The 26,281-nt window shown below is 49.1% G+C and overlaps 1 protein-coding gene across 2 annotated transcripts in view; it reads left to right on the plus strand.

The window, feature by feature from the left end:
* Positions 1–26,281, plus strand: part of GRK3 (G protein-coupled receptor kinase 3) — a 131,443-nt gene that overhangs the window by 92,594 nt on the left and 12,568 nt on the right. For both annotated transcript variants that reach the window (XM_049620628.1, XM_049620629.1), the window contains 9 exons: positions 925–1,003; positions 2,605–2,735; positions 4,911–5,005; positions 9,463–9,570; positions 17,213–17,279; positions 18,092–18,192; positions 22,498–22,564; positions 23,596–23,691; positions 25,368–25,530. In XM_049620628.1, the coding sequence (XP_049476585.1) occupies positions 925–1,003; positions 2,605–2,735; positions 4,911–5,005; positions 9,463–9,570; positions 17,213–17,279; positions 18,092–18,192; positions 22,498–22,564; positions 23,596–23,691; positions 25,368–25,530 (907 nt within the window). The remainder of the gene's footprint in view (positions 1–924; positions 1,004–2,604; positions 2,736–4,910; positions 5,006–9,462; positions 9,571–17,212; positions 17,280–18,091; positions 18,193–22,497; positions 22,565–23,595; positions 23,692–25,367; positions 25,531–26,281) is intronic.

A 26,281-nucleotide genomic window follows, 5' to 3' on the forward strand; every position in this document is an offset into this window, starting at 1 on the left:
ATATATATACACACACACACACACAAAATAAGTCTTAATATCTAGCACTATGACTTTTCTGGCTTTTTCTTCTAGAGTGAATTTTTCCTGGCTGTGCACATCTCCATATACATTTTGGAATCAGCTCGATTTTCACTTTAATTAAAATTGTAGCCGGGCGACTGGGTGGCTCAGTTGGTTGAGCATCCGATATTGGCTCAGGTCATGATCAAACTTTGTGAATTCGAGCCCTGCATCGGGCTCGCTGCTGTCAGCACAGAGCCCGCTTCAGATCTTGTGTTCCCGCCTCTCTCTCCATCCCTCCCCCACTCCCGCTTGCACTCTCTCTCTCGAGAATAAATAAAACATTAAAAAAAATTTTTTTTAACTTGCATAGAATTTCTAGAATACTTTGGGGGAAAACTGACATCTTTACAATTGAATTATTCAGTCCCCGACTCTGATGTATTTTTCTACTTTGAAAGCTAGCTGCGTTCCCTTTTTATGCTCAGTGTCTCAAGACGGTAGTATAGATATTTCCTCCCACTGGGATATGGTTCTTCCAACCTCAGAATCAGAGAGAGAAATGGATATTTGACTAGCCAGAACCAACATGTAGAGCAACAGAGAGCCTGGCAGGGCAGCGATATCTTTCTGTAGAGTCTGGGCCCTTTGAAGAAGCTGCAGATAGAAGGGTCATGGTTGAGTTGGCGAGAGACAAGACCTTTGAATTTATCTGCTCCGCTCTGTCCGTATGCATTTTGTCATGTAACCAGGTCCGTTTTGGTGGGACGGTTAAGGTTCCTAAGGAGGGGTCTCTGCTCAACGCACAGGGCAGCGGCATGGACGAGACCTGTGGATGCTCTCTGGTAGAAGATGTGCTACCCGGGACAGCTTTTGTTTTTCTGACAAACTGTGGCTTTTTTTTTTTTTTTCCCTCCCTAGGACTGCCCTTTCATTGTCTGTATGACCTATGCCTTCCATACTCCAGATAAACTATGCTTCATCTTGGATCTGATGAACGGTGAGCAACATGCAGGAAGTCTGAGTGCAGAGAGAGACTTGGCCGTGACGTGAGACCTCAGCACACCCTGATCTGCACACACCAGCAGTTTGGGTCTCTGGGATAATTGGGTTTCCCCCCCGAAATTTAAGGAAACCTTCTGCTCTTCAAGTTTCCATTGAAATTCATTTTAAGTTCCCCTCTGCACCCTCCCAGTTTCTCACCAGGAAGTTTGCACTTTCCGGAAGAGATTTTCACAAACGATGTAAACTTCATCTTCTGGAACGCAGCTGGCCTAGATCTTTAATTAGCTTGTTTCCTAACCCTCAACTTTTAGGAATGAGATGCCTCATAAGAACGTAGGCCAAAGATAGAAGTATATTAGGAAGCCGACTTTGAAGGACTGGCTGTGGGCCAGCCCGGCTTCTGGCTGGACGGACCAGCGGTCCATTGGTCTTGTAAGCTATGAGTGCCGACAAAGTTCTAGCTAAAAAAGTAACTTTCTAATGCTAGAGAGTGACACGGCATGTACTCAAAGCGTTTTCCTTAACAAGAGCTGACGTAAAAGGCATCGGGGACAACAAATGGACAGCTTCCTTTTTTGGAAGTTCATTTGAAGTTTGGTTACATTTGGAGGGTTTGACCCAAAGCCAGACCTATTCAACAGCGTGGAGGAATTTCACAGACGTTAATAGTGGGCCAAGAAGCCAGACACCATAGCACATATCCTGCGTGATTCCACGGTTAGCACTCTCAGAACGGTTAAGATGAACGGACGGTGGAAGGTCAGATTGCAGTCCCCTTGGCCTAACCGAGGGGCCAGGGGCTGAGGCATTGACAGGGAAGGGCACGGGGCCTCTGGGATCCTGCACATCTTACATCTTGACCTGCCAGTGGTTCTACAGGAACACGTGTGTGTGGAAGGGAAGGTGCTTATAAAAGCAGGGGCCATACAGTGGGCACACGTGAACTTTTCTAGATCAGTAGAAGCTACTCCTTGACAGCTTATGAGAACATTCCCTTATCCTGTTGGTGGCATTCTCTCACTGTGTAACTTGAGCCCATATGGTAACTGATTTTTTTCCAAACGTTTTATTATGGAAAATTACAAACACAGGGAAAAACTGAAGAAATTGTACAGGGAACACCCAAATCCCCACCTACCTGGATTTCACCAGTTATAATTTTACGGTTGCATCCGCTTTATCATCTGTCTCTCGGTATGATCATTTTGTTTGTTTGCTCATTCCTTTATTGTCCCCGGAGCCAGTTGCCAAGCCGGCTGCTGGGTCAACCATGTCATGACCTGTTCATTAGACAGGAAGTTAGTGATCCAAGCAGGTTAGCTTGCGAAGGTCCACGTGGGAGCTGGATTCCCAGTCTGCGAATGATGGCTTCCTTGTCTATTGCCCCGGCCACCCACCCCTGCATTTAAGTGTTAATGTATAAGCTTCCTCTATACTCTCGAAAGTGTTTTGTCAGGCTACGCAAGTCAAAGACAGATACATACGAAGCAGGAGCCAAGTTTCCTTTTTGTACTGCGTCCTAACGATTTAGGATGACGTTTTTTGTTTCTTGCAAATTAACATGCTTTGCCTTGACCTGTCCTTCTCTGATTCCAGGGGGCGATTTGCACTATCACCTTTCCCAGCATGGGGTATTTTCTGAGAAGGAGATGCGGTTTTATGCCACCGAAATCATCCTGGGGCTGGAGCACATGCACAATCGGTTTGTTGTTTACAGAGATTTGAAGGTAAGGCAGTCTGGTTTCGGGACCTGCGCGGTAGGTATCGCGGTCACGGGTGTCCAGACGGTCCCTTCTCTTTCATAGGACCTACCGTTTTCCTCATCTGAGCCCTGGGGAAGTCACCTCTGTGTGGTATCCATCTGTCCAGACCCTAAACTCTGTTCCAGGATCTCCCTTCCTTCCTAGTTGTCACTGTCCACCCAGTGTGTCCTACCCTGCCTGGTGCAACACACATACTAACTCAAAAGTTTTTCATTGGTTAATGAATGAAAAGCAAGCCAGGAGTTACTTGGTGTTGCCGATTTTACAATTAATTGTAACGCACTTAATGTTCACTAAGCAGCCGATTCGGCCATGGCTCTATGTTAGAACTCGTGATGTTCAAAACTGAACAAGCAAAGAACATGCATCTTCTGGGATTCATACACCGGTAAACTGAGGCGTAGAATGGCCGAGCCACAACTCCTCCGAGGCAGGGCCAATCAGCCTGCAGAACTTTCCCCCTGCAGGCCACTCTGAGAGTTGCACATTGTTTTAAGACTGTTCAAAATCACCAACAGATTTGTAGATCCTTGAACTGCAGAGCCCTAGACTGTTGGTGCCTGGGCTTCTTCACTCTCACTCTCCCTGGACTGGGAAGAAAAGGCAGTGAGTCCATTCTGAGTCTCCCCCTTCTGAACCACGATGCTCGGTCCTGGGTTCTGCGTTTATGAGGGAGCTGGGGTTTTGCTCAGTATGTCCATAGGGACACTTGTGGTCAGAAGACCGGGATAGAGACAAAAGAGACCTTGACAAATGATAGAAATGATCAGGCAGATACATAAATGGGCACATGATGACGCGAAGAAAAACGAGAGGACAGACAGTCTCCCAAACTGAGAAAGCAGTCCGGGAGGACGTGTTTGCCTCCTCTTTCAGATTCCTTCTGGAACAGACCCAGGGCCACCGACTGAAATGTACAGCTTATGCTCCCTTTTCTCTAAGTAGCTATGTTTTGATCGGCTGCCTTAGCTTTTTAAAGTTACCTTCTAAGAATCTAAAAGATGGTATTTTCTTTTTGAGCCTCTTGGCTTTTTTTTTTTCTTCACAAAATACTTTGTACAAGTTAAGGCTTTCTGCAAGGTTACAGAATTACTCCCTTAGTTTTCATCTGAGCATGAAGGAGACAAAAATATATTTTCATTGAATTAGAAATAATTAGGCAGTGGTTGGCACCTGACATTCTGTTCCCCTGCTCCGTGAGTTTTGCAGGAGAATATAATACATGCTGAAGGCCCTTGAAGCCCTATTGTAATACATTTTAATTTAAATCTATAACCGGTCTCTAATCATCTTTATGCTGTATCTTGTTTTTGTTTTCGAAGCTATTTAGTAGGCAGTGGTATTATTTAATTTCTATTCAAACTGAATTCTAGTCACTCATGATTATTCATGCTTGAGTTTTATAATAGCATGCCATTATTTTTATTTCAAGCAAAACAATAGTTGATCTCCAGCAGAAAAATATTAAGATGACTGTAATTCAGCGTGTATTAGGGAGAGGAGCTTTGTTTTCCTTGCTCATGCCGACTAAATCCAATGTCAGCGGATATATGTCATCAGTTGTGCTGAGAATCACAGTGGGTCATTCGGTAGGGTCCTGTGTTCTGATTACGCACTCACAGGCGTGCCGTTCGAGATCAGTGTGGCACGGTGGAGTGTTCTGGTTTCTTAGGTCAGCGTTTGTACGTTCTTGTGAGCTTCCTTTCTGTTCTGTGCCTCGTGGCCTCATTCCCGGAGCCCTTTGTGGGTCACAGAAGCCAAGAAGCTGGTGGGCTCACTCCCTTTGTGGAGAGGCGTGCTGTTCTGGCTGGGCCACAGTCCCCACGGGGGAAAGGAGCTACTTTCTATCTCTGGTGAACTGTGGTCATAAACCGCACCCCCCCCCCCCCCCGCCCAAAGCTCCCTGCCCTGTGTCTCCTTATCTCATGAGTAGGCTCCTTTGTGTCTGTCATTGCCACTTTCCTGCTGGACTTAAACGTGAAAAGGGTTACTTCCCGTGTTATACCCCACTCGGATGTGATAGTATGGAACTTGTGTTTAGATGAAACGGTAAGTTACCAAGTGCGTATAGTTTCAGAAATTCTCAAAGCCCGGTGACAGTCTGGGAACTCTTGAAGATCATCTTGTCTTTCTCTTTAGCCTGCAAATATCCTGTTGGATGAACACGGACACGTCAGGATATCCGATCTCGGTCTTGCCTGTGACTTTTCCAAAAAGAAGCCACATGCGAGTGTGTGAGTAGCACATCAACTCTCTTCACTCCTGTTTCTCTCCACGACGCGTTGATTCGCTCAGACCCCGATCTGGTCACTTGCTCCCCCTGCTTTTTCTTGCTAGAGGTGATTCTTAATATGTGATAATGCTGGGAGGGGGGCAGCTCCCAAATCCCTGGCGATGGGAGACGAGATAAGCGGGGAGCGTGGATGGACCCAGAGAGCGATGTCAGGGGCCGGGGTATCTCTGCAGCACACCCGAGCCCACGATGGCAGGGTGACCCTTGTCAGTCAGTTTCCCTGCTTGACCGCGGTCTTCTCCGTAAAGTAGAGGCCGTAGCAAATGCCTGCAAGTTGTCTGTCCTATGGATAAGGGAAGTCTGTGTGCCTGGGAAGGTGCAGAGGCATCTGTGTGGAACGCTCCAAGGGAGGCCCAGAGGTCGAGTGTTTCTCTCCAGCTACTTTTCTCCTTCATTTGCAAAATGGCTTTTTTTTCCCCCCCGAAGGGAAATTAGGAATCTTTTTTCTTTTTTTTTTTTTAATTAAAAACACAAATCATCTGCTCGCAGGTCATGGTAGACTGGGGCATTTATTACATCAGTCCTCCAGCAGACCATGTGGAGGGAACCCCGTGCCCCGCAGCCCCCAGCCCGCACCTGACCCCCCCGCCCCCCCCCCCCCCCCCCCGGAAGCTTGAACACGGGGCATAAAGCTACCACACCAGGGCTCCACAGAAGCAGAATGACACATCATTTCTGTTTCTTCGGCTATCAGTTTATCTGAGTGGAAAGTGTAGACATGTGTGCGGTCTGTGGAAGGGCAGATGAGTGTTGCTTTTATCCTTTCTCTTTGTCAATGGATCACTCTCAGCACTGAAATCTTGGAAAATTACATTTTCATTGTCCACCTTGAGCTAACATTCATCTCCGTGGGGAATGGGCCTGATGAAACTCCCCGGGGTCTCCTGTCACGCATCCATTCAGAAACTAAAGCCCAGACCCTTCTTTTTGTGGGTCTAGAGGTGGCCCTGCATGGCAGTGCTGGAGGAGGGCCTGCGGTAAATCAGAAGCGCCTTGTGAGGCCCCGATCAGATGTGAACGGAGGATAGCACCGATTCTGAAAACACGTTTCCCCCTTCCCTCAGAATCCGGGGTGCTGTGATAACAGCGTTAGCATTTTGCCGGCACTTTACAATTATGAGGCCAGAACCTGTGGTCGTATAAGCTTCTCTCGGCAAGTTCATCAGACATTTTTAAGAGGGTTGTTTGAATTTTTAATGCTGCAGCCATTTGGTATGCTAATTTCTTCAATTTAGTGTGGCCGCCACTGAATACGAATCCGAGAGCTCAGAAAAGTTAATCTTGCAAAGGAATTAACTTGCAGCGATGGGATGGCGTTATTTATTTCCTTACAGAGCTGCACCCGCTTCTTACTGTAATTCACCTGTCGGCCCCAGGAGGCGGGCTGCTCTCAAGATTCCAGCAGCAGCTACAAAAAGGGGTAGGCGTGGGAAGGTTGGTTTCTACGCTTACACGATCATAGTGAGGCCACTATATAAAAAAAAGATAAAGGCGCAACCAGATGCTTTTTTTTTTTTTTTTTTTTTAAGTAGAGGGGGCATGACTGGGATGGGAACAGGCTTTTGAGTCAGCAGATCTGGGTTCGAATCCTCTTCCAAGCCGTGCTTCCCTTCTCCCCTCTCTAAAAAGGACATGACAACGAAGTTTATTTCGTCTGATTGTTGTGAGGGTCAAGTCAACTGACTAATACGGCAAGTTTTTATGTGACATTGGCCGGGTGCTAGGTGCAGGCAATGCTGTGGGGACCCCTTGGAGCCGGCTGTGCGGGAGGTGGCCCTTGAGTGGGTGGTGGCGTGCCAGGAGCCACAGCGCTCACCGTGTCATCAGTTGAACATCCGCTGTCCCAGGTGTGCTCAGCTGCTGTGAATACGCTACGATCTTCATAGAAACACCAGACGTTATAGGTAGAATTATCTACTTTATGGTACAGTCCCTGAAGTCCAGAGAAATCGAGGTCACAGCCCTGGCACATTGTGGGGCTAGAATTACAGTCCAGTTCGGTCTCCAGAGCTTATACTTGGGCGACCTCCCGGAGGCTCGATGAGTAATTTAGGGCCAGAATTTCACCCTGGACTTGGTTTCTCGAGTCTTTTCAAAACTGTAGATGTGATCCTTGGACTCCATCTAGCTGGTCCACCTACAAGAAGTGTTGTGGTTGAGGTCCCCAGTTTGGGCTTAGGTTTAGTCCATTTAATGACGGGATCAAGAATTATTGTAAATGGAAAGTTAACTGTGCAGTGGCCCTGAAAAGTCAAAAACTTCTGTAATTGAACAGATTACCAGTGCCCGATTTGAGTTCCAGCTTATTCGCTGTAAGAACACAAAGTTGCATCTCATGTCACAGTGTTCTCAAAACCTTCACGTGTTCTTTCAGTATTTGTAGTAGTTCGGATCGTCAGGGGACAATGTTGTCAGGAAGCATCAGTAGCTGCCATGCGGGCAGAGTCAGAAAGCCATGGGGGCAGGTGGACCCGTATTTGGCTCCGATTGTGGCCAGTGTCATCATCTTAGAGAGCTGATCTGCATTAACCTATTGTGTTTACCCTCGCTGTACTTTCCCTTTCCAGAATTGGGTTCTGATCCTAAGAATCATAGGCTCACAATTCATGACAAAGGTCTGTCCGGGCAACACTGAAATTAACCCTTCCCAGAGACTGGTTTGGAGACCCCCTCATAGAAATCTCCAGTACCCTCACAGCGTGGCTAGGTGACCTTATGCCATCAGACTTTGGATTCCGGATGGTGGGGCTACTGCTGGTGCTGGACCCGCCTGTGAAGGACCAGCGCCCCCGTTCACTGTCTGAGAGCAGCCTTCCAAATAGAACTTGTTAGACAAAGAGCTCTGGCGACAGTGCTGATCCTGGGTCAGTAATGATCATGAGTGATCCAGGAGCACTTTCTGAGCAGATTCTCAGTGAGCATAGAGATTAAAGGCCCTGACGTGGATTGAGTTCTTCTGTGCCAGGACTGTTCTTAACCCATCACGTATATGTAATCCGCACGGCAACCTTGCGCAATGAAGTGTTATCTTATCACCCATCTTGTCTGGGAAGAAGATCAGTGAGGGGTGGACAGGTTGGAGGGTGTGGCTTTTGCAGGCGCCCTTTCGGGCTGCGTCTGTGCAAGCCCCCATGAGCCCCCTCTTGCTCTTCTTGATGGAACAGTGCACACTTGGATCCTTAAGGAGGAGCCCAGAATCGACCAATGGGAGGGGATCCGAAGTTGCAGAAGAGTGCATATTGCAGTTTAAACAGTTGTCCTCCCAAATCTTTCAGCTTCTGAAAAGCATCCTCACATTTGCTTAGCCGGGTCCTCTGACCTGTTGGTAGCCCTTAAAACCTGACACAGGGTTTCTCTATCTTTTTTGCTTTTTAAAAAAAATTTTTTTAAGTTTATTTTAAGAGAGAGAGAGTGGAGGGCAGGGGGTGGGACAGAGAGAGGGAGAGAGATCCCAAGCAGGCTCTACGCTGTCAGTGCAGAGCCCAACGCAGGGCTTGATCTCACAAACTGTGAGATTTTGATCTGAGCTGAGATCAAGAGTCAACCACTTAGGGGCGCCTGAGTGGTTTAGTCAGGTAAGCATCCAACTTCGGCTCAGGTCATGATCTCCTGGTTCGTGCATTTGAGCCCCGCATCGGGCTCTGTGCTGACAGCTTGGAGCCTGGAGCCTGCTCCAGATTCTGTGTCTCCCTTTCTCTGTCCCTCCCCTGCTCACATTCTCTCTCTCTCTCTCTCTCTCTCAAAAAACGAATAAATGTTAAAAAAAAAAAAAAAAGAGTCGGATTCTTAACCTACTGAGCCACCTGGGCGCTCTGGATTTCTCTGTCTTTTGTACCTGCCGGCTTGTGCCCCTCTTCTTCCCCACTCCCTCAGGGTCTGTCGCTGACTCTGTGAGTAAGTAGCCCCCACACTTACCATGTGTCCGCCCAGGTCCTCAGCACAGAGGGTGGCACCACACAGGAGGGATGTCCATCCCTTCTGGTCCGTGGCACCACCTGTAGGTGCCCGCTTATCGTCCCCTCCCCCACTTCACCTCTGCCCCTTGCGCATCCTCACTGGAGCTCTGGACCGGGCAGGAGACCCCCTAGCCCTCCATCGCGGTAGTGCAGGAAGACCAACATGGTTCAGATTTCTCCTCCCAGACCGGACCTTGCGTTCTCTCACGTTTACCTCATACTGTCATTTGTTTATATTCACTCCTACACTAACGAAGACGGAAACGGTCGATTTCCCATTGGGTGCTGCATGGCTCACGTTGGGCGGGATCCCCATCGTCCCCTCCGCCTCCTTTATGGCCGCTGCCATTTAACAAATGGCGTCTGAACCCCTTGTCGAGCTGTTGACATTTCCTAAGGTGGGCATGCCCCCCTAACTGCGTGTACACTTTCTTCTCCCTAGTGGCACCCATGGGTACATGGCTCCCGAGGTGCTGCAGAAGGGGACGGCGTATGACAGCAGTGCTGACTGGTTCTCCCTGGGCTGCATGCTTTTCAAACTTCTCAGAGGGTGAGTGAACCGCATCCTTTTCAAACTGCTGCCATGGTGTGTCCCGGGATCAGAATCCAGACTGGTTAGACATCACTGGGCCTCACATCCTCTTCGGTCACACGTGGTAACCTGGATGGTGACCCTGGCTCTTCCTGCCTCGTAGAAGGGAGAGCTTTGTGCCCGGAAACTTTTAGGCAGAAGCTTACAGGTTCATATTTTTGTTCCATGCCAACACATTCAAACCTAAAAAAAAAAAAAAAAAAAAAAAGACTGCTTTGAAATAGCCCCATCGAGGACCCTGATTTGGGAGCACAAGTGTTATTTTAAAATGTGAATCACTGAAGAAGGTAGGATACTTTTTCTTCCGCTAGGAATCAGTTACTCATGATTGTCTCACCCACGTCATGCATTTTGAGGGTCACAAGAAAGGACCCAAGATCCAAAGCAAACTGATTTTAAAAGCGTGCATTTATTTGTAAGCATGCTGAAGTTAATTTGTGCCTTTTTTTTTTTCTCGAACACAAAAATGAAACTGCGTAATTCTGTGTTTTTAATTAATCGGTGTTAGTTCTCAGCCACCAAAGATGGTGAAATAGAGCGGAAGGATTATGAAATGAAAGCACTGTCAAAATATGTTCTCCCTTTGAACACAACGATTATGTTAACACTTCCATTAATGTTTAAGAATTTGCAGCCAACTGGAGTGGGACTCTTGAAGTTTTGCAAATATGGTTTTGGTTATTCCTCATTCACAAAGATACAGAAAGCACTTCATGTTAAAATTTCCTGGTCAAGATTCACCCTCTCATGGTTCTGCTGTGAAACGGGTCTGGTCGTTTGCCGGGCTTTTCACATTTCCACCGGGAAGCCTCGTGGAGCACGGCCACATCTTCTCATGGTGTTTAGCACATGCCTCAGGGCGGCCGGATTCCATGTTTCCCCCCAGATTAGGTTCCAAGTGCCCTGGCCGCTTCCCCAGGACCCTGGTAATCGAGTTGTTCTCTGCTCCCGGTTTTCACTGGGGAACTTAAATTGTGTTATTTCTCAGAGAGTCAAGCCCTGTTGGGCCTTAATTGAATTACTGTATTTGTGGAGCCTGGATGGGCCTAATTCACGTCATCGGACTCGCTGACCTAATTAGAGAGTTTCTGCAGGACAGACCAGAGAAGACCACTTCCCACGCGAGATGTGGGGAGTGGGAAAGCCTCCGCACGCGTGGTGAGTATGTGGAGACGCGCCCGGGTCTCTGGACATCCTCTGGAGATGGGGTTGGAGGTGCGGAATCCACACTCACAAAATTGTGAGATGATAAAATTCTGTGCATCAGCGAAACCATTGCATACGCCAAGTCCAGATTCAAAAATCAACAGTAACATGTCACAGGGGAAATGAAACCTGCAAAGCCAGGCATTCAGGGCTTTGTTCACTTCTTTAGTCTGTTTATAATAATGTCCATGTGTGTAGATTGGGGATGATCTGGTGTGACACCGCTTTTAAAAAGACCAGAATATTTAATTACTAACAATATGCCAGCAGTGTGATTTGGGGCTAATAAGGTGAATCCGGGGGCGCCTGGGTGGCTCGGTCGGTTAAGCGTCCAACTTCGGCTCAGGTCATGATCTTGCGGTCCGTGAGTTCGAGCCCCGCGTCGGGCTCTGTGCTGACAGCTCGGAGCCTGGAGCCTGTTTCAGATTCTGTGTCTCCCTCTCTCTGACCCTCCTCCGTTCATGCTCTGTCTCTCTCTCTCTCTCTCAAAAAAAAAAAAAAAAAAAAGCATTAAAAAATTAAAAAAAAAAAAAAAAGTGAATCCAGCTGTATTTAGCCCCAATTCAGATTGGGAGTACAGAATTGGGAGGTTTCATTCTTCATGAAGTCCGTGATCGGGCCTGGTGGGGAAGTGTGGCTTCCTGCCCAGAGGAGTCCTGGCTGGCGGGAAGACATCCAGAGGGGTTCCCCAAGGAGGGGATGGATGAGACGAGGGGACAACGGTGACAGACCTTGAAACCATGGCTCCTATGGAAAGGTAGGAAGAGCTGAGTACGAGGCTTAGGGGGCCCTAATGGCTTCTGGCTGGTGGAGGGTCCATCGTCAGGGAGGGGCTATATGCATGCTGCACTGCTCCCAGGAGCAGGCATTTAAGGAGGGGAAAGATTTCACTTGGACACAAGAATGCCCACTGGAGCATTTGAAGGAGTGTTGTACCTCACAGGTAGTGAGGTCCCCGTCACTGCTGGGGGACCATCCCTTGAGTCTGGCATGGAAAGAATCCTTCCAGTGTATAATAGATAGGACCAGATGAGTCTTCCCCAGTAAGATTTATGATTTTTTTTTAATGTTTATTTGTTTATCTTTAAGAGAGAGTGTGTGAGCAGGGGAGGGGCACAGAGAGAGTGGGAGACAGAGAATCCAAAGCAGGCTCCACACCTCCAGCACAAAGCCCAATGCAGGGTTTGAACCCACAAACCATGAGAACGTGGCCTGAGCCGAAATTGGATGCTCAACCGACTGAGCCACCCAGGCGCCCTGGGGTTTATGATCCTATGCCATCCTTTGCATTCCTTGTTTGGAAGCCATTAACGGGAAGGACAGAGCACTGAAACCGAAGGGCAGGGAGACGTTATTTGATTGATGTGATTTCGAGTAAATTTGGTAAACATTTATTGAGTACCTGCAATATGCAAGAGGCTGTGCTTGGTGCTCTGGGGAGAGGAAGGGAGGGAAGGAGGAAGCCACATCGGGTCCTTAAGGAGCTGGCGGGAGAGTAGAGATGTCTACACCCAGGAGCAAGGCCAGCCACAGTGTCCGGGGGCACAAAAATGGGTCCCAGGGCTAACTTGGGAGATCGGGGCCAACTCCACGCAGGAGATGCTCTGTGAAGCGAGCTTGAAAGAGGATGGCGATTCCAAGACTGGGGCAGAGTAGACACGTTTTCTTCGGGGAGCAGACAACGCTGGGCAGTTTGCCTTTCGCCAGCTGTGATCTGGGCGGGGTGGGTCACTGACAAGAGGATGGAGAGTGTGCTCGGGGAGAAGGTTGAGGAGATTGGGCGGAGATCGGAGAGGCTAGAACACTGTGCCGGGGAGTTGGGGCTTTGCTCTCGAGGCCCCGGAGCCTGGAGGCTTTTATGCAAAGGAGGGATACAGCTGGGGTGTCTGTCAGAAGAAGGTGACTGGACAGAGGGAGATTGGGACAGGTGCAGGGACCCAGGCGAAAAGCCAGGAGCACTCAAGCTAGCCCTGCAGCCCCGGGACCAGGAAGGGGGCAAGTGGTGGACCTATCTTGCTACACTGAGGGGTGGGGGTGGCAGTTGCTGTTTTTCCAGATGGGTGCTCAGATACAGAAGCTAAGGGGTCGGATTCGAGGTAGCTGGGGCTAGAGTGACGTCATTACCAGAATCCGTGGTTGTAAAATGTCAGTGGTTCCTATTAAACTGATGTTTATTGAGGGACCTTCAGGAGCAAAACACCGTACTGGGGTCAGTAGGGGAAGGGGCTGTGCCCAGGAGGCTTCATCCCCTTCAGCTGCAGATGAGGGGACAGTGTCACCTGTTCCACTTCACAAGGTCGTGTGTGGGGAAGACACGGAAAGTATGTCTGGAAGTGACCTATTCAGTTTTCACTGGCTGCCTAGAAGGGAGCCCTGAGCAGCTAGCTGGGTTTTTTTCCGACACAAGGGGCTGAGGAAGCAAGGCAGCAGGGCAGGGGGACGATGGGGAGAGCACTGGCCCACAGGCCCTGCCCCCCTGCTTCCTCGTGTGCTCACAGGACAGCCACGGTTCAGGTCCTTGCAGAATGGACCTGATGCCTTGCCAGCCGCTGCCCAGCGCTCGGCCACCGCCCCAGGGGCGCTTGGCAATGCCCGGAGACGTTTTTGGTTGTCACAGCTTTGGAAAGGGCTACTTCTGACATCTGGCAGGTGGGGGCCAGGGATGCTGCTAAACATCTCCCAGTAGTCAGGACGGGCCTCGCTGCCCCAGCAAAGCGTTGCCCAGCCCAGAAGGTCAATGGCGCTGAGGATGAGCAAGTCTGCTCTTAGCCTGTCTCTTCCTTCCCATGCCCGTGCAGTGAGGTTGAACAGGTGGTCACCAACATTCTGTGGTTGAATGCTTCCTTACATGGACCCGTGTGTCCCCACTGCCTCTGCTGAAACACTGGTCTGCAGCCCCCACTTTGACTCGACACCCTAGGAGAACACCACAGGGCCTGAGGGAGAGGAGCAAGCTGTCCCAGCTTGAGCTCGCGTTCTGCACCCCTGGACTGACAGTGATGGACCGAGCTGTTCAGAAGCCATGTGTCCGGGAGGTGTCACTGTTTCCCCCTCAGATGACTTTGTCTGGTATTGAACATGTGTCCTTGTTGCAAATGTGTGGGATAGCTGTCATGATCCTCCAACTAGATTTCAGATGTCTGTTAAGGAAAAGAATTGATGTGACAGTGGCTTTGATCCTAAACTTGTCACCACTGATGGTCTGTCCCCGAAGCTGTCAGATGCAGGGAAAGAGCCTGGACGGTGCTCTGGGGACAGCTGAGCTCTGCCCGAGGTTACTGAGATTGTTCCTGTATGGAAGAAACAGGGAATGTTTATAAATATTTTGGCAGCTACTGGCTTAGGTTCAAAACTCCTATTTGACGTAACGTATGATCTTTTTCGTATTCTAAAATTAATTTTTGGCTTAAGAGTCTTGAATCACTCGTACTTAGAAATGTACTGCTTTTGAGCTCATTGTTTCACTGAGTGTGGTGTGTGTGTGTGTGTGTGTGTGTGTGTGTGTGTGTTTTCCCAGCATTTCCGACATCTTGAGCGATTTCCCAACCCTTTTGGGGGAAATTTGCAGCGCGCCCACTCGGTCTGTAATTCACAAGCCACATCTGACCACCACACATGTGAATTTCATTCCCGCCGCACTTCCCGGCTGCAGCCAGCGTGTTGCACGCCCTGCAGGGAGAAGCGGCCGCCCTGCTAGCTGCCGGCGGGCCGGATACCCTCTCCTATTTAAAGCGGCTGCATCAGGGAGCGGAGCAGCTGCAAGGCACACAGGATCTGTGGGTACCACGTGCCTGCCTCAGAGCGGAGATCGTTCCAAAATAGACACAGCGTCTTTGGCTTTGTGCACAAAGAATAATCAAGACTACATTGGAAACAGATGTGCAGCGCGATTTTGAACTTGAAAGACCAAACTTTCTCAGCGCCGCAAGCCCAGAACCGAATCGCTGAAAAGCATTTCCGACCATTTTGTATGCAGTCAGGCACGGACTAGCTATGTTTCTAGCACGGGACCGGGGCAGGGTTCATGCGCTGGAAATGGGTTTGGCCCCACTGACTTTAACTCCGCTCCCCCCTGCCAGCCTCCCTCTGGTCTCATGAAAGACGTTTTAAATTTAGCACAGAGCATTTCTGTCAGAACACAGCAGGCCTTCTCTGCAAGGGTCAGGGCACAGCCCTTTCCTTCCGGCGGCAGACGCAGGCAAGTGCATGGGGGTCGGGAGCGGGAGTGGGGTCCCCCGGCACCGCACACAGGAGCCAGACCGGCAGGAGCTGCCACAGTGCCAGGAGATCCGCACACAGTCCCTTTTCATGGGTTCAGGGGCTTTGTGGGGTGGAAACAGCCATGTCCAGCAGAGAGGCTAACGTTTTAGTAAGATTTAATAAGCGTTTATTCTTTTTCTCTTGAACCATGAACGTGTTAATATCTCTGTGTCTTTTGCAGAGGAGAGTGATACAAGTAATGGTTTTTTTTTAGATGTTACTATCTTATAAATAACAGATACCATTTGACAAATGCCATTTGTTATTATATCCTATTTGCTTTTTTTTAATGTTTACTTTTGAGAGAGAGAGAGAGAGAGAGAGAGAGCGAGCAAGCATGAGCACGAGCAGGGGAAGGGCAGAGAGAAAGGGAGACACAGAATCTGAAGTAGGCTCCAGGCTCCAAGCTGTCAGCACAGAGCCCGACACGGGGCTTGAACCCACAAACTGTGAGATCATGACCTGAGCCAAAGTCAGACACTTAACGGGCTGAGCCACTCAGGTGCCCCCATTATTTGCTTTTTCAATGCAGTAATTTTACATTTTTATTTTTGGACACGAAGAGGTTGAAAAGGACATTTCCAGCCAAAATCTAGTTTAAAGATTAGCGTATGTTTGCTTAACCCTAATTCACCTTGCTTTATATTTTATTACTTTCAAGAGATGGAAATTACTTTCTATTCTGTTGCATGATAAGGAGGAAAACAAAGCATTAGAGTGCCCTCTCTTGTACGAAATGAACATTAAAATCCTTAAAATAATAAAGGCTCTGAAATGTAATAATCTTTTCCAAGAGATGATTCAGTGCAGACTTCTCTAATTCAGCAGGATGGTCAGAGCGGTAGTAATACGTAGTGAGTGGACAAATACAAGGTTTAGTTCCCTTCCTAAATCACATTCATTTATGTGCTCAGTATTCTAGTCCACTGAAGACACTTCCAAATATTTTATAGAGTATCTTGCCTCTGATTATGTTATATATGCCTTAGAAATAAATCTGTAGGATTTGTAATTTTATGGGCCTGTCTTGCTATCTAAGAAAACTCGTGTGTGTGTGTGTGTGTGTGTGTGTGTGTGTGTGTATCTTCTTTAATTTTCAAATAAATAAAGAAGGCCAGGATTTTGTAATTTGCATGTTTACTGCAAACTCTTTTGATAAGATTTCCTTTAAAAGCCAGCTTCTCTGGGGTTTTCACAACAGGGTAAAGAGGAAGAATGATTTGTTTTTACACAGTTTATCCAGCAGGCATTTGTTGGATAAAGTAAGATTCATCTTCATGAAGTTCACGAACGACTGCTGGGTCAGCCCCCTCCTGCATACTGCCGCTTACTACCGGCACCTCCATTGTTTTGTTGTCCCCTTCGCTGTTCCCGAGATGCGACCTTAGGCCCATTTACAGATGAAGAAATCGTTGCTGTTGGTTTCCATGACTGGCTCACAGCCAGTGTACACCCAGTCACGACCTTGAATCCAGGTCTGTCGACCGCTAGATTTGGGGCTCTCCCAAAGTAAAACATGAGTGAGCAGCTCTCAGAGCCATGGATGGCCTGGGGCACTGGGTTAGTTTCTGTCTGTTATCATCAAAGGAAGGTATTGCTTAAAGTTACGGGGCTGTTCCCCTTGGAGTGTTTTGTTTCCACTACAGTTCTCTGTGGGTTTTTTTTGTTTTTTGTTTTTTTTAATTTTTTTTTAAGTTTATTCATTTTTGAGAGAAAGAGACAGAGTGTGTGAGCAGGGGAGGGGCAGAGAGAGAAGGAGACACAGGATCCAAAGCAGGCTCCAGGCTCGGAGCCGTCAGCACAGAGCTCGACGCGGGGCTCGAACTCACGAACCGTGAGATCATGACCTGAGCCGAAGTCAGACATTTAACCGACTGAGCCACCCAGGCGCCCCTCTAATGATATTTTAAAATATCTCGGGAAATATGTTTGCTGGTCAGCCCCCCTTTCAGAACCTAACGCACCCCAACACCAGTGTTTCTCTGGAAATGGTAAATGTGTATGGCTTTGGTGTTTCTGTCGTTTCGGATGAACAGTGACAGAACACAGTCCTCTCTGCAGGTGTGAGCCGGGGACGCGTGTGTGCTGAGAATCCCGATACCACATCATCACAGAGTGTTGTTCATTTCCACAGGCACAGCCCTTTTAGACAACACAAAACCAAAGATAAACACGAGATAGACCGGATGACTCTCACCGTGGTAAGGAGACTGAAAACTCCATTTTTTTTTTTAGTGTCTATTTATTTTGAGAGAGAGTACGCGTGTGAGCAGGGGAGGGGTGGGCAGGGGGAGAGAGAATCGCAAGCAGGCTCCACACTGGCATTGTGGAGCATGATGAGGGGCTGAAAGTCAAAAACCATGAGATCATGAAATCCAGAGTCAGACGCCTAACTGACTGAGCCACCCAAGTGCCCCTAAAGACTCCATCCTTAGTCACGTGACAGTGTTTATGTTTCAGTTCGTTGTAACCGGTGTAAAAACTTGCCTTCTTAAAACAAATGAGCAGAGACACAATTCATAGAGGAATTCCTGATTGGAGATTTAGTGGGAATAGATGCCAAGGCAGAAATCAAGGTTTGCACCCCATCAGTAAGAGAAAGATACAGGAAATCAAGAAGTAAAGTGAAGAGATCAAAGAAAAGGAAAAATTGCTGAATGTAGAAGAGCGAGGAGACCTTCTTGTCTCCTGACCTGGTCCCCTGGCAGGTTGATTGTCATTGAAAATGATTAGTAATCGGGGGGGCGCCTGGCTGGCCCAGTCGGTGGAGCCTGCGACTCGTGATCTTGGAGTCGTGAGTTCAAGCCCCATGTTGGGCATAGAGATTACTTGGGGGGGAAAAACAAAGAAAGTGATTAGTAAGTTTCCCATTTCTTTGGAGTAAATATTAATTCGTGATGACTCTTCAGCTTTTAACACTCTTCATCCAAGAAATGGCCTTTAGGTCTGGTTGGGTGTCGGGGCCCTGGTTCCAGGGAGCGTCTTCGAAATCGTGTTCTTTTCTCTCCCCCAGAACGTCGAGCTCCCGGAGGCCTTCTCCCCTGAACTTCGGGCCCTCCTAGAAGGCCTGCTCCAGAGAGACGCTAGTAAGCGGCTTGGCTGCCGTGGAGGCGGGTAGGCCCTTTTTTTCACTCTTCAGTGTCAGCATCATCACACAGAATACCTAACGGCGATTTTCAGTATGTCACAGATCATTCCTAGCCCCTAAAAGTGTCCCATTTCGATCTAAGCGGGGGGAAAAAACCACAGGAGAAATACACATGCTGTCCTTAGTGTTTTATAATTAACGAATTGAAGGAGTCATTAACTTTTGAACTTTAAAAATCTATCACGTAGGTGGTGGAAATGAATCCTGATGTCTCACGGTTCATCTGGTGACGTTTTCCTAATTACGTTTGCAACCACGGCAGCTCAGGACCCCGATCTGGCCGCCGCCCATTTTCGCTCACGCGTAGCTGGCCGGCTGCTGTCTTGAACTCGCTTTCCAGCTGCTGTCCCTCCACTGGGTGAAAAGGACAGTAATACCTGGAAAGCTGACAGAGAAGGAAATGCCGACTTCCAACAATCCAGTCTCTCCTCACCCCCGGGCTGGCTCTTCTTCCCATTTCATAGGAAGCAGCTTCTAGAATGAGCAACAGGGTAGTGAGAGGTACATGAGTAAGTCACGGGGGTGGAAGGCACAGCACAGAATACAGTCGATGGGACGGTAATAGTGACAGTCTGTTGACAGGTGGTAGCTGCAGCATAGCGAGTAGACTTGTATCATTCCGTGTGCACCTAATGTAACACTGGCTGTACTTCAACTTAAAAAAAGTTTGGAACAAAAAAGAAACAACTTTTAACCATGTGTGGTATGAGTGTATGTCCCATATGTATGCATACGTGTATTTTAAAGTAGCTTGTATGTGTGTATACATTTTATACTGTATATTACACGTATATCGTGTAGGTAGCTGCGTAACGTGCTCATGTGCGTACTTTTTTTTTCAAGTTTATTTATTCTGAGAGAGTGCGCACATGACTGGGGAAGGGACAGAGAGAGGGAGAGAGAGAGCATCCCAAGCAGCCTCCACACTATCAGCGCAGAGCCCGATAACCAGAAGATCGTGACCTGAGCCGAGATCTAGGGTCAGATCAGCTTGACCAGCTGAGCCACCCAGGTGCCCCTGCACACTTCTGTCTTTATTAATTTGAGAGATTATCCATGCCTGCTGATACAGATGAAGATTTAGCTCTTTCAGTACTATCTCTATAGCCTTCCCTGTCCACCACCCCTCAGAAGAATTGAAACTCTATGTTTGTTTAACCCGTGCGGTTTTAAATGCTATGCTTACCCACTTGTGCCTTGTCCCACCAACTACAAACAGGGTCTTGAGTCCCTACTTTAGAAAATGAGGGTCTTGGCATCCCTGTCTTGCACTGTCCTCTTCTGTCCCACTGAGTGCTTTCTGTCTCCGTTCACTTTTATTTTCACCCGGTCAGGCTGATCCAGTTTGCCCAAGCCTAGCCTGGAGTGGCCCTCACTTTCGTTTGCGCTCTATATGAGATCTCCATGTGTATGTGTGGGCTTTCATTTCCGACTGATTTTTTTTCGGGAAGGGCTCAAACCCACTAGCTTCGGTGACAGCCGACTGCTTGGTTTGTGCTACTCAGCACCCTTTCTTCTGACCTTTTCTCTTGTTGCCCTCCTGGTTTGAATCTGCTATTTACTTGATCCCATGCCTTCTGGGGGGCCCCCATCCCAACCCTCCCCCCGATTAGCTAGAGAGTGTTCTCAAGGAACTCCTTCAGAGAGGGGGTGCGAGAGGTAAACTCTCTGTGTTCCTACACATCCAGAATGCCTTCCTGCTGTCCTCCAACTTGACTGCTATTTTGGCCAGCTGTAGAATTCTAGATCGATAATAATCCCCCCAGATCTTTGGAGATACTGCTTTATTATGTACAATAAAGCTGGTCATGGAACTCCATTATCACTCATCACGTCCAGCACCGAGACTCCCGTGGACCGTGCAGGCTTGGGGGATGTTCTTCTGCTTGGGGAATACTGTTATTTTATTTATTTGACATTCGCGCTCCTCCATTTCCTTGGTTAGCTCGCAGAATTCCTTCTAGGTGGCTGTGGGAGCTTCTAGAAGGGTCATCAATGCCGCTGACCCTGTGTATTACCTGTATCTTTGCTTTGATTCTGTTCTATTTTCTGATGGCTTAAATTTCTAATCTCTCTTCTGATTGCTCTTTAAAATCTTTAGCAGGCTTAATTTCTTTCAAATAGAACCTTTCAGAGGTTTCCCCCACTGTAATAGAATAAACACCTAGCTGTAGGTGTTTTGGGATTAGATACGGAGAAAGAAAGTATGGTGTCTGTGTGTGTGTGTGTGTGCATGCACACGTGTGCTAAGTGTTCCATATACAGAGCTCAGCCTGTGTCTCCAGCCTGTGGCTCACCATCCCCCCTTCCCCACCCCCTCCACACCCCCCTCCATACACACTGTGTTGAGCCTGGAGCTCAGTACCTCTGCCTCCCAGGAGATAGCTTTGCCATTTCTTGCCAACAGTCCCGGCTCCTACGTCCACGCCCGTCCTGTCTGCTGACGGTTCCCCGATGCGCTTTGTGGTGCATGTATGTCTCCGTGTTCCTCTTCCATCATTTTAGCGATTATTGGGAAGGAACAAAGCAAAATGCAAATGGACACCCTTTAACTTGGATGTCATGCATTCAGTGAACACTTCCTGAACACTCCCCTGAGTGCCAGCCACTGTCCTAAGCGCTGGGGCTCAGGCCGTGCACAAGGTAGACACAGCCCAGGCTTCCTGGGGCTTATATTGGGTGGGGGTGAAGGACATTGTGGAAACGATCGAATAAATAGGATGATCCCAGACAGCGAGAAGAGCATGAGTGAGATCAATAAGGCAGTGCTGTCGCTGAGACCTCAGCCTTGGGAGGAGGGCGGGGAGGAAGGATCCCCACCGGAACTTTGGACAGAATGCCTTATTGTGCACAATAAGGCTGGTCATGGAGCTCCGTTATCATTCATTATGTCCGCCACTGACAGTCCCATGGAATCAAGCTTCCCCGATGCACAAAAGCAAGGAGGCTGGGGAGCCAGGAGAGGGAGGTCAAGAGTCAGTCAGAGAGGCGGGGGGCTCAGGCAGGTCCTGCATACCGCGTCCCCGGACTTTTGCTGTGAGTACAACAAGAAAGCCTCCGGAGAGTCTCGGGCAGGGGCGTGAGGAGATTGTTTGAATGAAAAGGTGATTTGGGGGCTGCAGGGTAGAGTTGGGGTTGCAGGCTGTATGGCCCGAGTGCCGGCTGGGGCAGGGGGCAGTTAGAGCCATTCAGGGAGCAGGGCGGGGGCCGGGTGGTGGCAGTTCGGGACATTTAGCATCCCCTCCATAATCAAAGACCCCACCGCCCCCACTGGGAATCGATTGTCTTGAGGATCGGGGGCAGTAAGAAGTACCTCGCCCATGACTTGGCGAGGGCTGGGCCGTGGAGTAGGGGGGAGGTGGGGCGTCGAGGGTGATCCGGCTCATTGGCCTGAGACAACAAGTTGGGAGAGGAAGTCGGTTCTACCGACCTTTCGCCCCATCGAGTGGTCATGCCAAGTAGCCAAGTAGGCACCGGGTGGGTGGGCGTCCCGGTGTGCAGGACAAGGTCAGAGCTGAGGACACAGATTGGAGAGCTGTCTGCAGGTTCAGGGCACTTAAAGGCCCCAGCAGGGTGAGGTCACTCAAGGAGTGAGAGCAGAGAAAGGGGACCGAGAGCCAGCCCTGGGGACTCTGCCAAGGGACAGGGCTGAGGGGGACCCCGGGCAGAGCTGGGGCGAGAGCCCCCGGTGGGGCACAGGGGCCGTGTGTATGTTTCCCCCACATAGGCTTTCCTCATGGGATACGGCCCCTTTTCTTCTGCATAGACTGAGCTTTAACGGTGATCTCTGGGCAAGCCTGTTTCTTCAGTTTATGAGGAGGTTTGGTGTGCACTATGTTCCTAGATTTCTAGTTTGCTTCTAAATTAGTATCTGGTGCCTCATATGCCTGCCGTTTGATCTAAGATGCCTCATAGACATTTGCTGTAAACCTCCTCAGTGTGAAGATCTCTAATGTAATTCTTACTTGAATCGGTTCTCATGATGACAGAATCCCATGTATTTGTACATCCGTGACAACTCCTAGGTTCTCTTAAACTGAAATGCACATCCTCAGTCAATTACCATACGGGATAAGCTGCCTGGCCTCCGCATCCAGTATTTCTAAACATCCCGTGTTTCCTGTGTTGCTTTGAAAGAAGCCTATTTTCCTTCCTTACTTAAAGAACTGAAATAGTCATTCCCCCGTGTTCTCGCACTAGGAGACAGTTTTTTGCAAAATATTCCTTAGGTTTGCAAAGGCACGCTCACCACTGATGTGTTTCTTCCACAGGGCACAGGAAGTAAAGGAACACGGCTTTTTCAAAGGCATCGACTGGCAGCATGTCTACTTACAGAAGGTACTCTGTCTGGGACCCCACGCTGGGCACCGCCACCCCCATGCTCCCCACTTCCTGGGTCCATCCCCCAGGGCCCTGCCCCAGCCTCCCACGGCTGCTGGGTCATTCTCGCTGCCATCCAGCCGACTCCCTCGGGGCCTGCTTCTCCCCTGGTTTCCCTAGTTTCAATGTTGTGAAAACATCTGCAGTATAAATTAACAGATGCTGAACTGCAGTTGTTATCTGATGAATTCAAATGTCCAAATAACTGAGACGCTTTCAGCTTTCGCTCGTCTTTTTGACTTCCTGTCTCGATCCGTGACTGTGTCTTCACATAGCACCTATCGAGGGACGACGAGAAAAGTTGGTCGCAAATTTACGCCTGCTTTGTAGCCCAGCACCACGCAACTTTTAAGGATCAGTGTGACTGGATGTCAGCATAACTCCCTCCCCTTAATTTGGAGATATTTTTATATTCCCATTGGTTCGGGAAACCACCCCCAAATTAAGGTTTTTTGTTTTTTTTTTAAATGTTTATCAGCTTCCGATTCGTTTTTGCATGATCTCAAACAGTCCAACCGTGGAGGGCTGACGCTCTGTTAGGCCCGCCTGATGTGAGTGAAGGAGTGAGCTCTGGCGTAGCTGGCATTGGCCTCCGGACGTCTGTGGGTGTGGAGCCCTGCTCCTGGCCCCCAGCGAGCAGAATGTGGTGCCGCGTTGTCTGAGAGATCATGTTTTCCCAAAGTTCAGCTGGCGGCATGTGCAGTCTTGAGACTTCATTGTATTCAGCGATGCTTTAAGACCTTGGACATGAATCTCCCCCCGCACCCCCCCCCTCAGTTTCTCTAAAACCTGGGGTCTTCTCTTAGGGCTGTTCCACGCAAAGCTCCTCTGTGACATATGTGTTGTGACGGGAATGACCTCGGCTGGAGTGTCCACAGAATTCAGCCTGTTGGTATCCTGCACCACGTTCTCGCTATAGAACGATAACGTGGGTCGAACAGGCCGTCAGGTGATCTGATAACTGAAACCTTCCTGTTTGGATCTTCCAGTACCCTCCACCCTTGATTCCTCCCCGGGGAGAAGTCAACGCTGCCGACGCCTTTGACATTGGCTCATTTGATGAAGACGACACCAAAGGCATCAAGGTACACTTGTGACGTTCGCCTGCAGGTGCTTTGAAGGGTGGGGAGATTTTCGTCGGCAGTCAGACGGGTGGCTGTCTTCGTATCGGCTGGCTCTGGGATGTTACCAGTGAACGTCCACACATTTGAAGGATGTAGCCTTCAAGGAGCTAAATTAGAAACTATGAAAGCTCTCCCCTGGCTAATCGTTCTGTTCGATAAGCTGCACGGTGGTCAGTCTCTTACAGATTTGGAGGTACTTGCAATTGAACTAGATCTCACACGTACGTGAAGCAGAGAAAACAACTGCGTGATAGCAAACACACTTTGCCTGGCGCTGGAGAGCCAGCCATCTTAATCCTTTTAAGTATTCAGATCTCCCCGCCTCAGGATGAAAAGAGCAAACAGCCTGAGCCGTTTTGCATTTGTCAATCAAAAGTGGAATAATCACTGTGGTGGTTTTTTTTTTTAACATAATCCTCTGCATTTTTCAAACTTTTGTTCATATCATTATGCCTCTCAGTAGACAAGGCATAATTACAGATGGTGAGTCATGGGAGAAAATCATCCTTTTCAGGGTGCTAAGTCAGAGCGTATCACCACATGTCGGCTCATGTCTGCCCCCACCTCCCCAGCTTCCCCCAGGACCTCCCCATCTCAGCTCAGCTGCCTCATTATACCCTGGTTGTGTAAGCTCCCCCCTCACTTTTCCTACCAAGCAGCTCTCCCCCACCCCCCCACCCCCCGCCCCCCGTAGCAGGCCTCAGCCCTGCAAGCGCACGCACCTGTGAGGAGCTGTAGCTAGGGACACGCAGAACTGGAGCCAGTGGGGCACGGGGACAGAAGTGGCAGATACGTGGCTGGAGGATGATGGGAAGATTGCTGGGGAGAGGAGGGAAACCGGAGACCGAGGGCACTGGGACCAAGGAGTAGCAGCTGGTTGGAACTGGCTGTGTCGGGAAGGAGGGGCGGTCAGGACCAGCTTCCCGGGAAGGGGAGCTTGGGCGAAGGGGAAGCCAAGAGGGCCCAGGCCACTTCTGTGGTCTGGTGCGATGGCTGCCCTGGGGGACCGTGGTGCAGCCAGTGCCCAGACGCGTGCCCCACCAGGTGGCGTCTGCAGCCTGGACGGACGTTCGAGTCAGAGGCTTAAGTACCGCTTCACGGCCAGGCTTGGGGCAACAGGGTCCTTTAAAAGGATTACTGCCGTCACAATAGAGTTTTGTCACCATCACGTGTACTACCGTCCACGAAAGAGTGCCAAAAATAAGACGGCTATGATGTGGCAGCCCAGACACATTTTTGGGGTTAAAAAGGGGTCCTCATACTTTACATTTTGTAAACCATAATCGAGGCTCTGGAGTCCCGCAGACCGGGCTCACATCTGCACTTACCAGCTGAGTGACTTTGGGCCATTCAGGCAACTTCCCGAGCCTTGGTTTTGTCCCCTGTAACTGGTTTGGACGCCCAGGTTTCCCTGAGGTAGCCTCTCCAAGCCTCCCGACAGGTAGTCCGTGCCTAAACTAGGAGCTCCGATCAGTGTGGTTTTCGTGCTTCGTGGCCAAGAGCTGAGGACGATGTCGCTCGGGATGAGCAGGGGCGTGTGGCCAGTTGACTTCCCACGCACAGATAGGATACTTCTGAATCTGTTGCCTTGCTAAGGATGTTAAATCGTACCTGTCTTGATTTCTTAAAATAATAAGCTTCTTGATTGCGACCAAGATCTCTACAAGAACTTCCCCTTGGTGATCTCCGAGCGCTGGCAGCTGGAAGTAGCAGAAACCGTTTATGAAGCAGTAAATGCAGACACGGATAAAATCGAGGCCAGGAAGAGAGCTAAAAATAAGCAGCTTGGACACGAAGAAGGTAAAATAGCCAGCGTGTCTCAAAGTATTTCCAATGCGATGAATTTCTTAAAATTTCTTGTAAAGCTGAAAAAGTATTTGGGTCATAAAGTACTTTCCAGGGGTGGGGGGGGGGGGGGGGGGGGTGGGTGCCATAAATAGTTCTATGTGGCTTGGAAAAGTGCAGTATAATATTTCAAAGCCTTTAGTCAACGTATAAATAAAGACGGTCAGCATCATTGTGACAGTGAGTCCTCTGATCTTGGAGCCTTGAGGGTGAGCTGACAAGTGTCTTCCTTGAAAACTCATATGGTGTCAAGAGCAGGCCCGGCTTCATGGGAGTGTGACCTGGGCCACCTCAGAGGGCACCCCCCTGGGCTGAACACTCTGCGGCCACCGTCTTGGCGTCCTTAATAATTTTTGAGCAAAGGGCCTACGTTTCCGTTTCTCAAAGTATGTGGGTTCGGGTGGGGAACTTGGCACACATATCACTTGTCAAGAGATATCAATGGATATAATTACAGTTACTTTACAAACAGCAATAAAGTGGGTGCCTGGGTGGCTCAGTCAGTTAAGCGGCCAACTTCGGCTCAGGTCATGATCTCACGGTCCGTGAGTTTGAGCCCCATGTCGGGCTCTGTGCTGACAGCTCAGAGCCTGGAGCCTGTTTCGGATTCTGTGTCTCCCTCTCTCTAACCCTCCCCCATTCATGCTCTGTCTCTCTCTGTCTCAAAAATAAATAAACGTTAAAAAAAAAAATTAAAAAAAAAAAA

The sequence above is a fragment of the Panthera uncia genome (genome assembly GCF_023721935.1).
Source record: "Panthera uncia isolate 11264 chromosome D3 unlocalized genomic scaffold, Puncia_PCG_1.0 HiC_scaffold_8, whole genome shotgun sequence".
Lineage (NCBI taxonomy): Eukaryota > Metazoa > Chordata > Mammalia > Carnivora > Felidae > Panthera > Panthera uncia.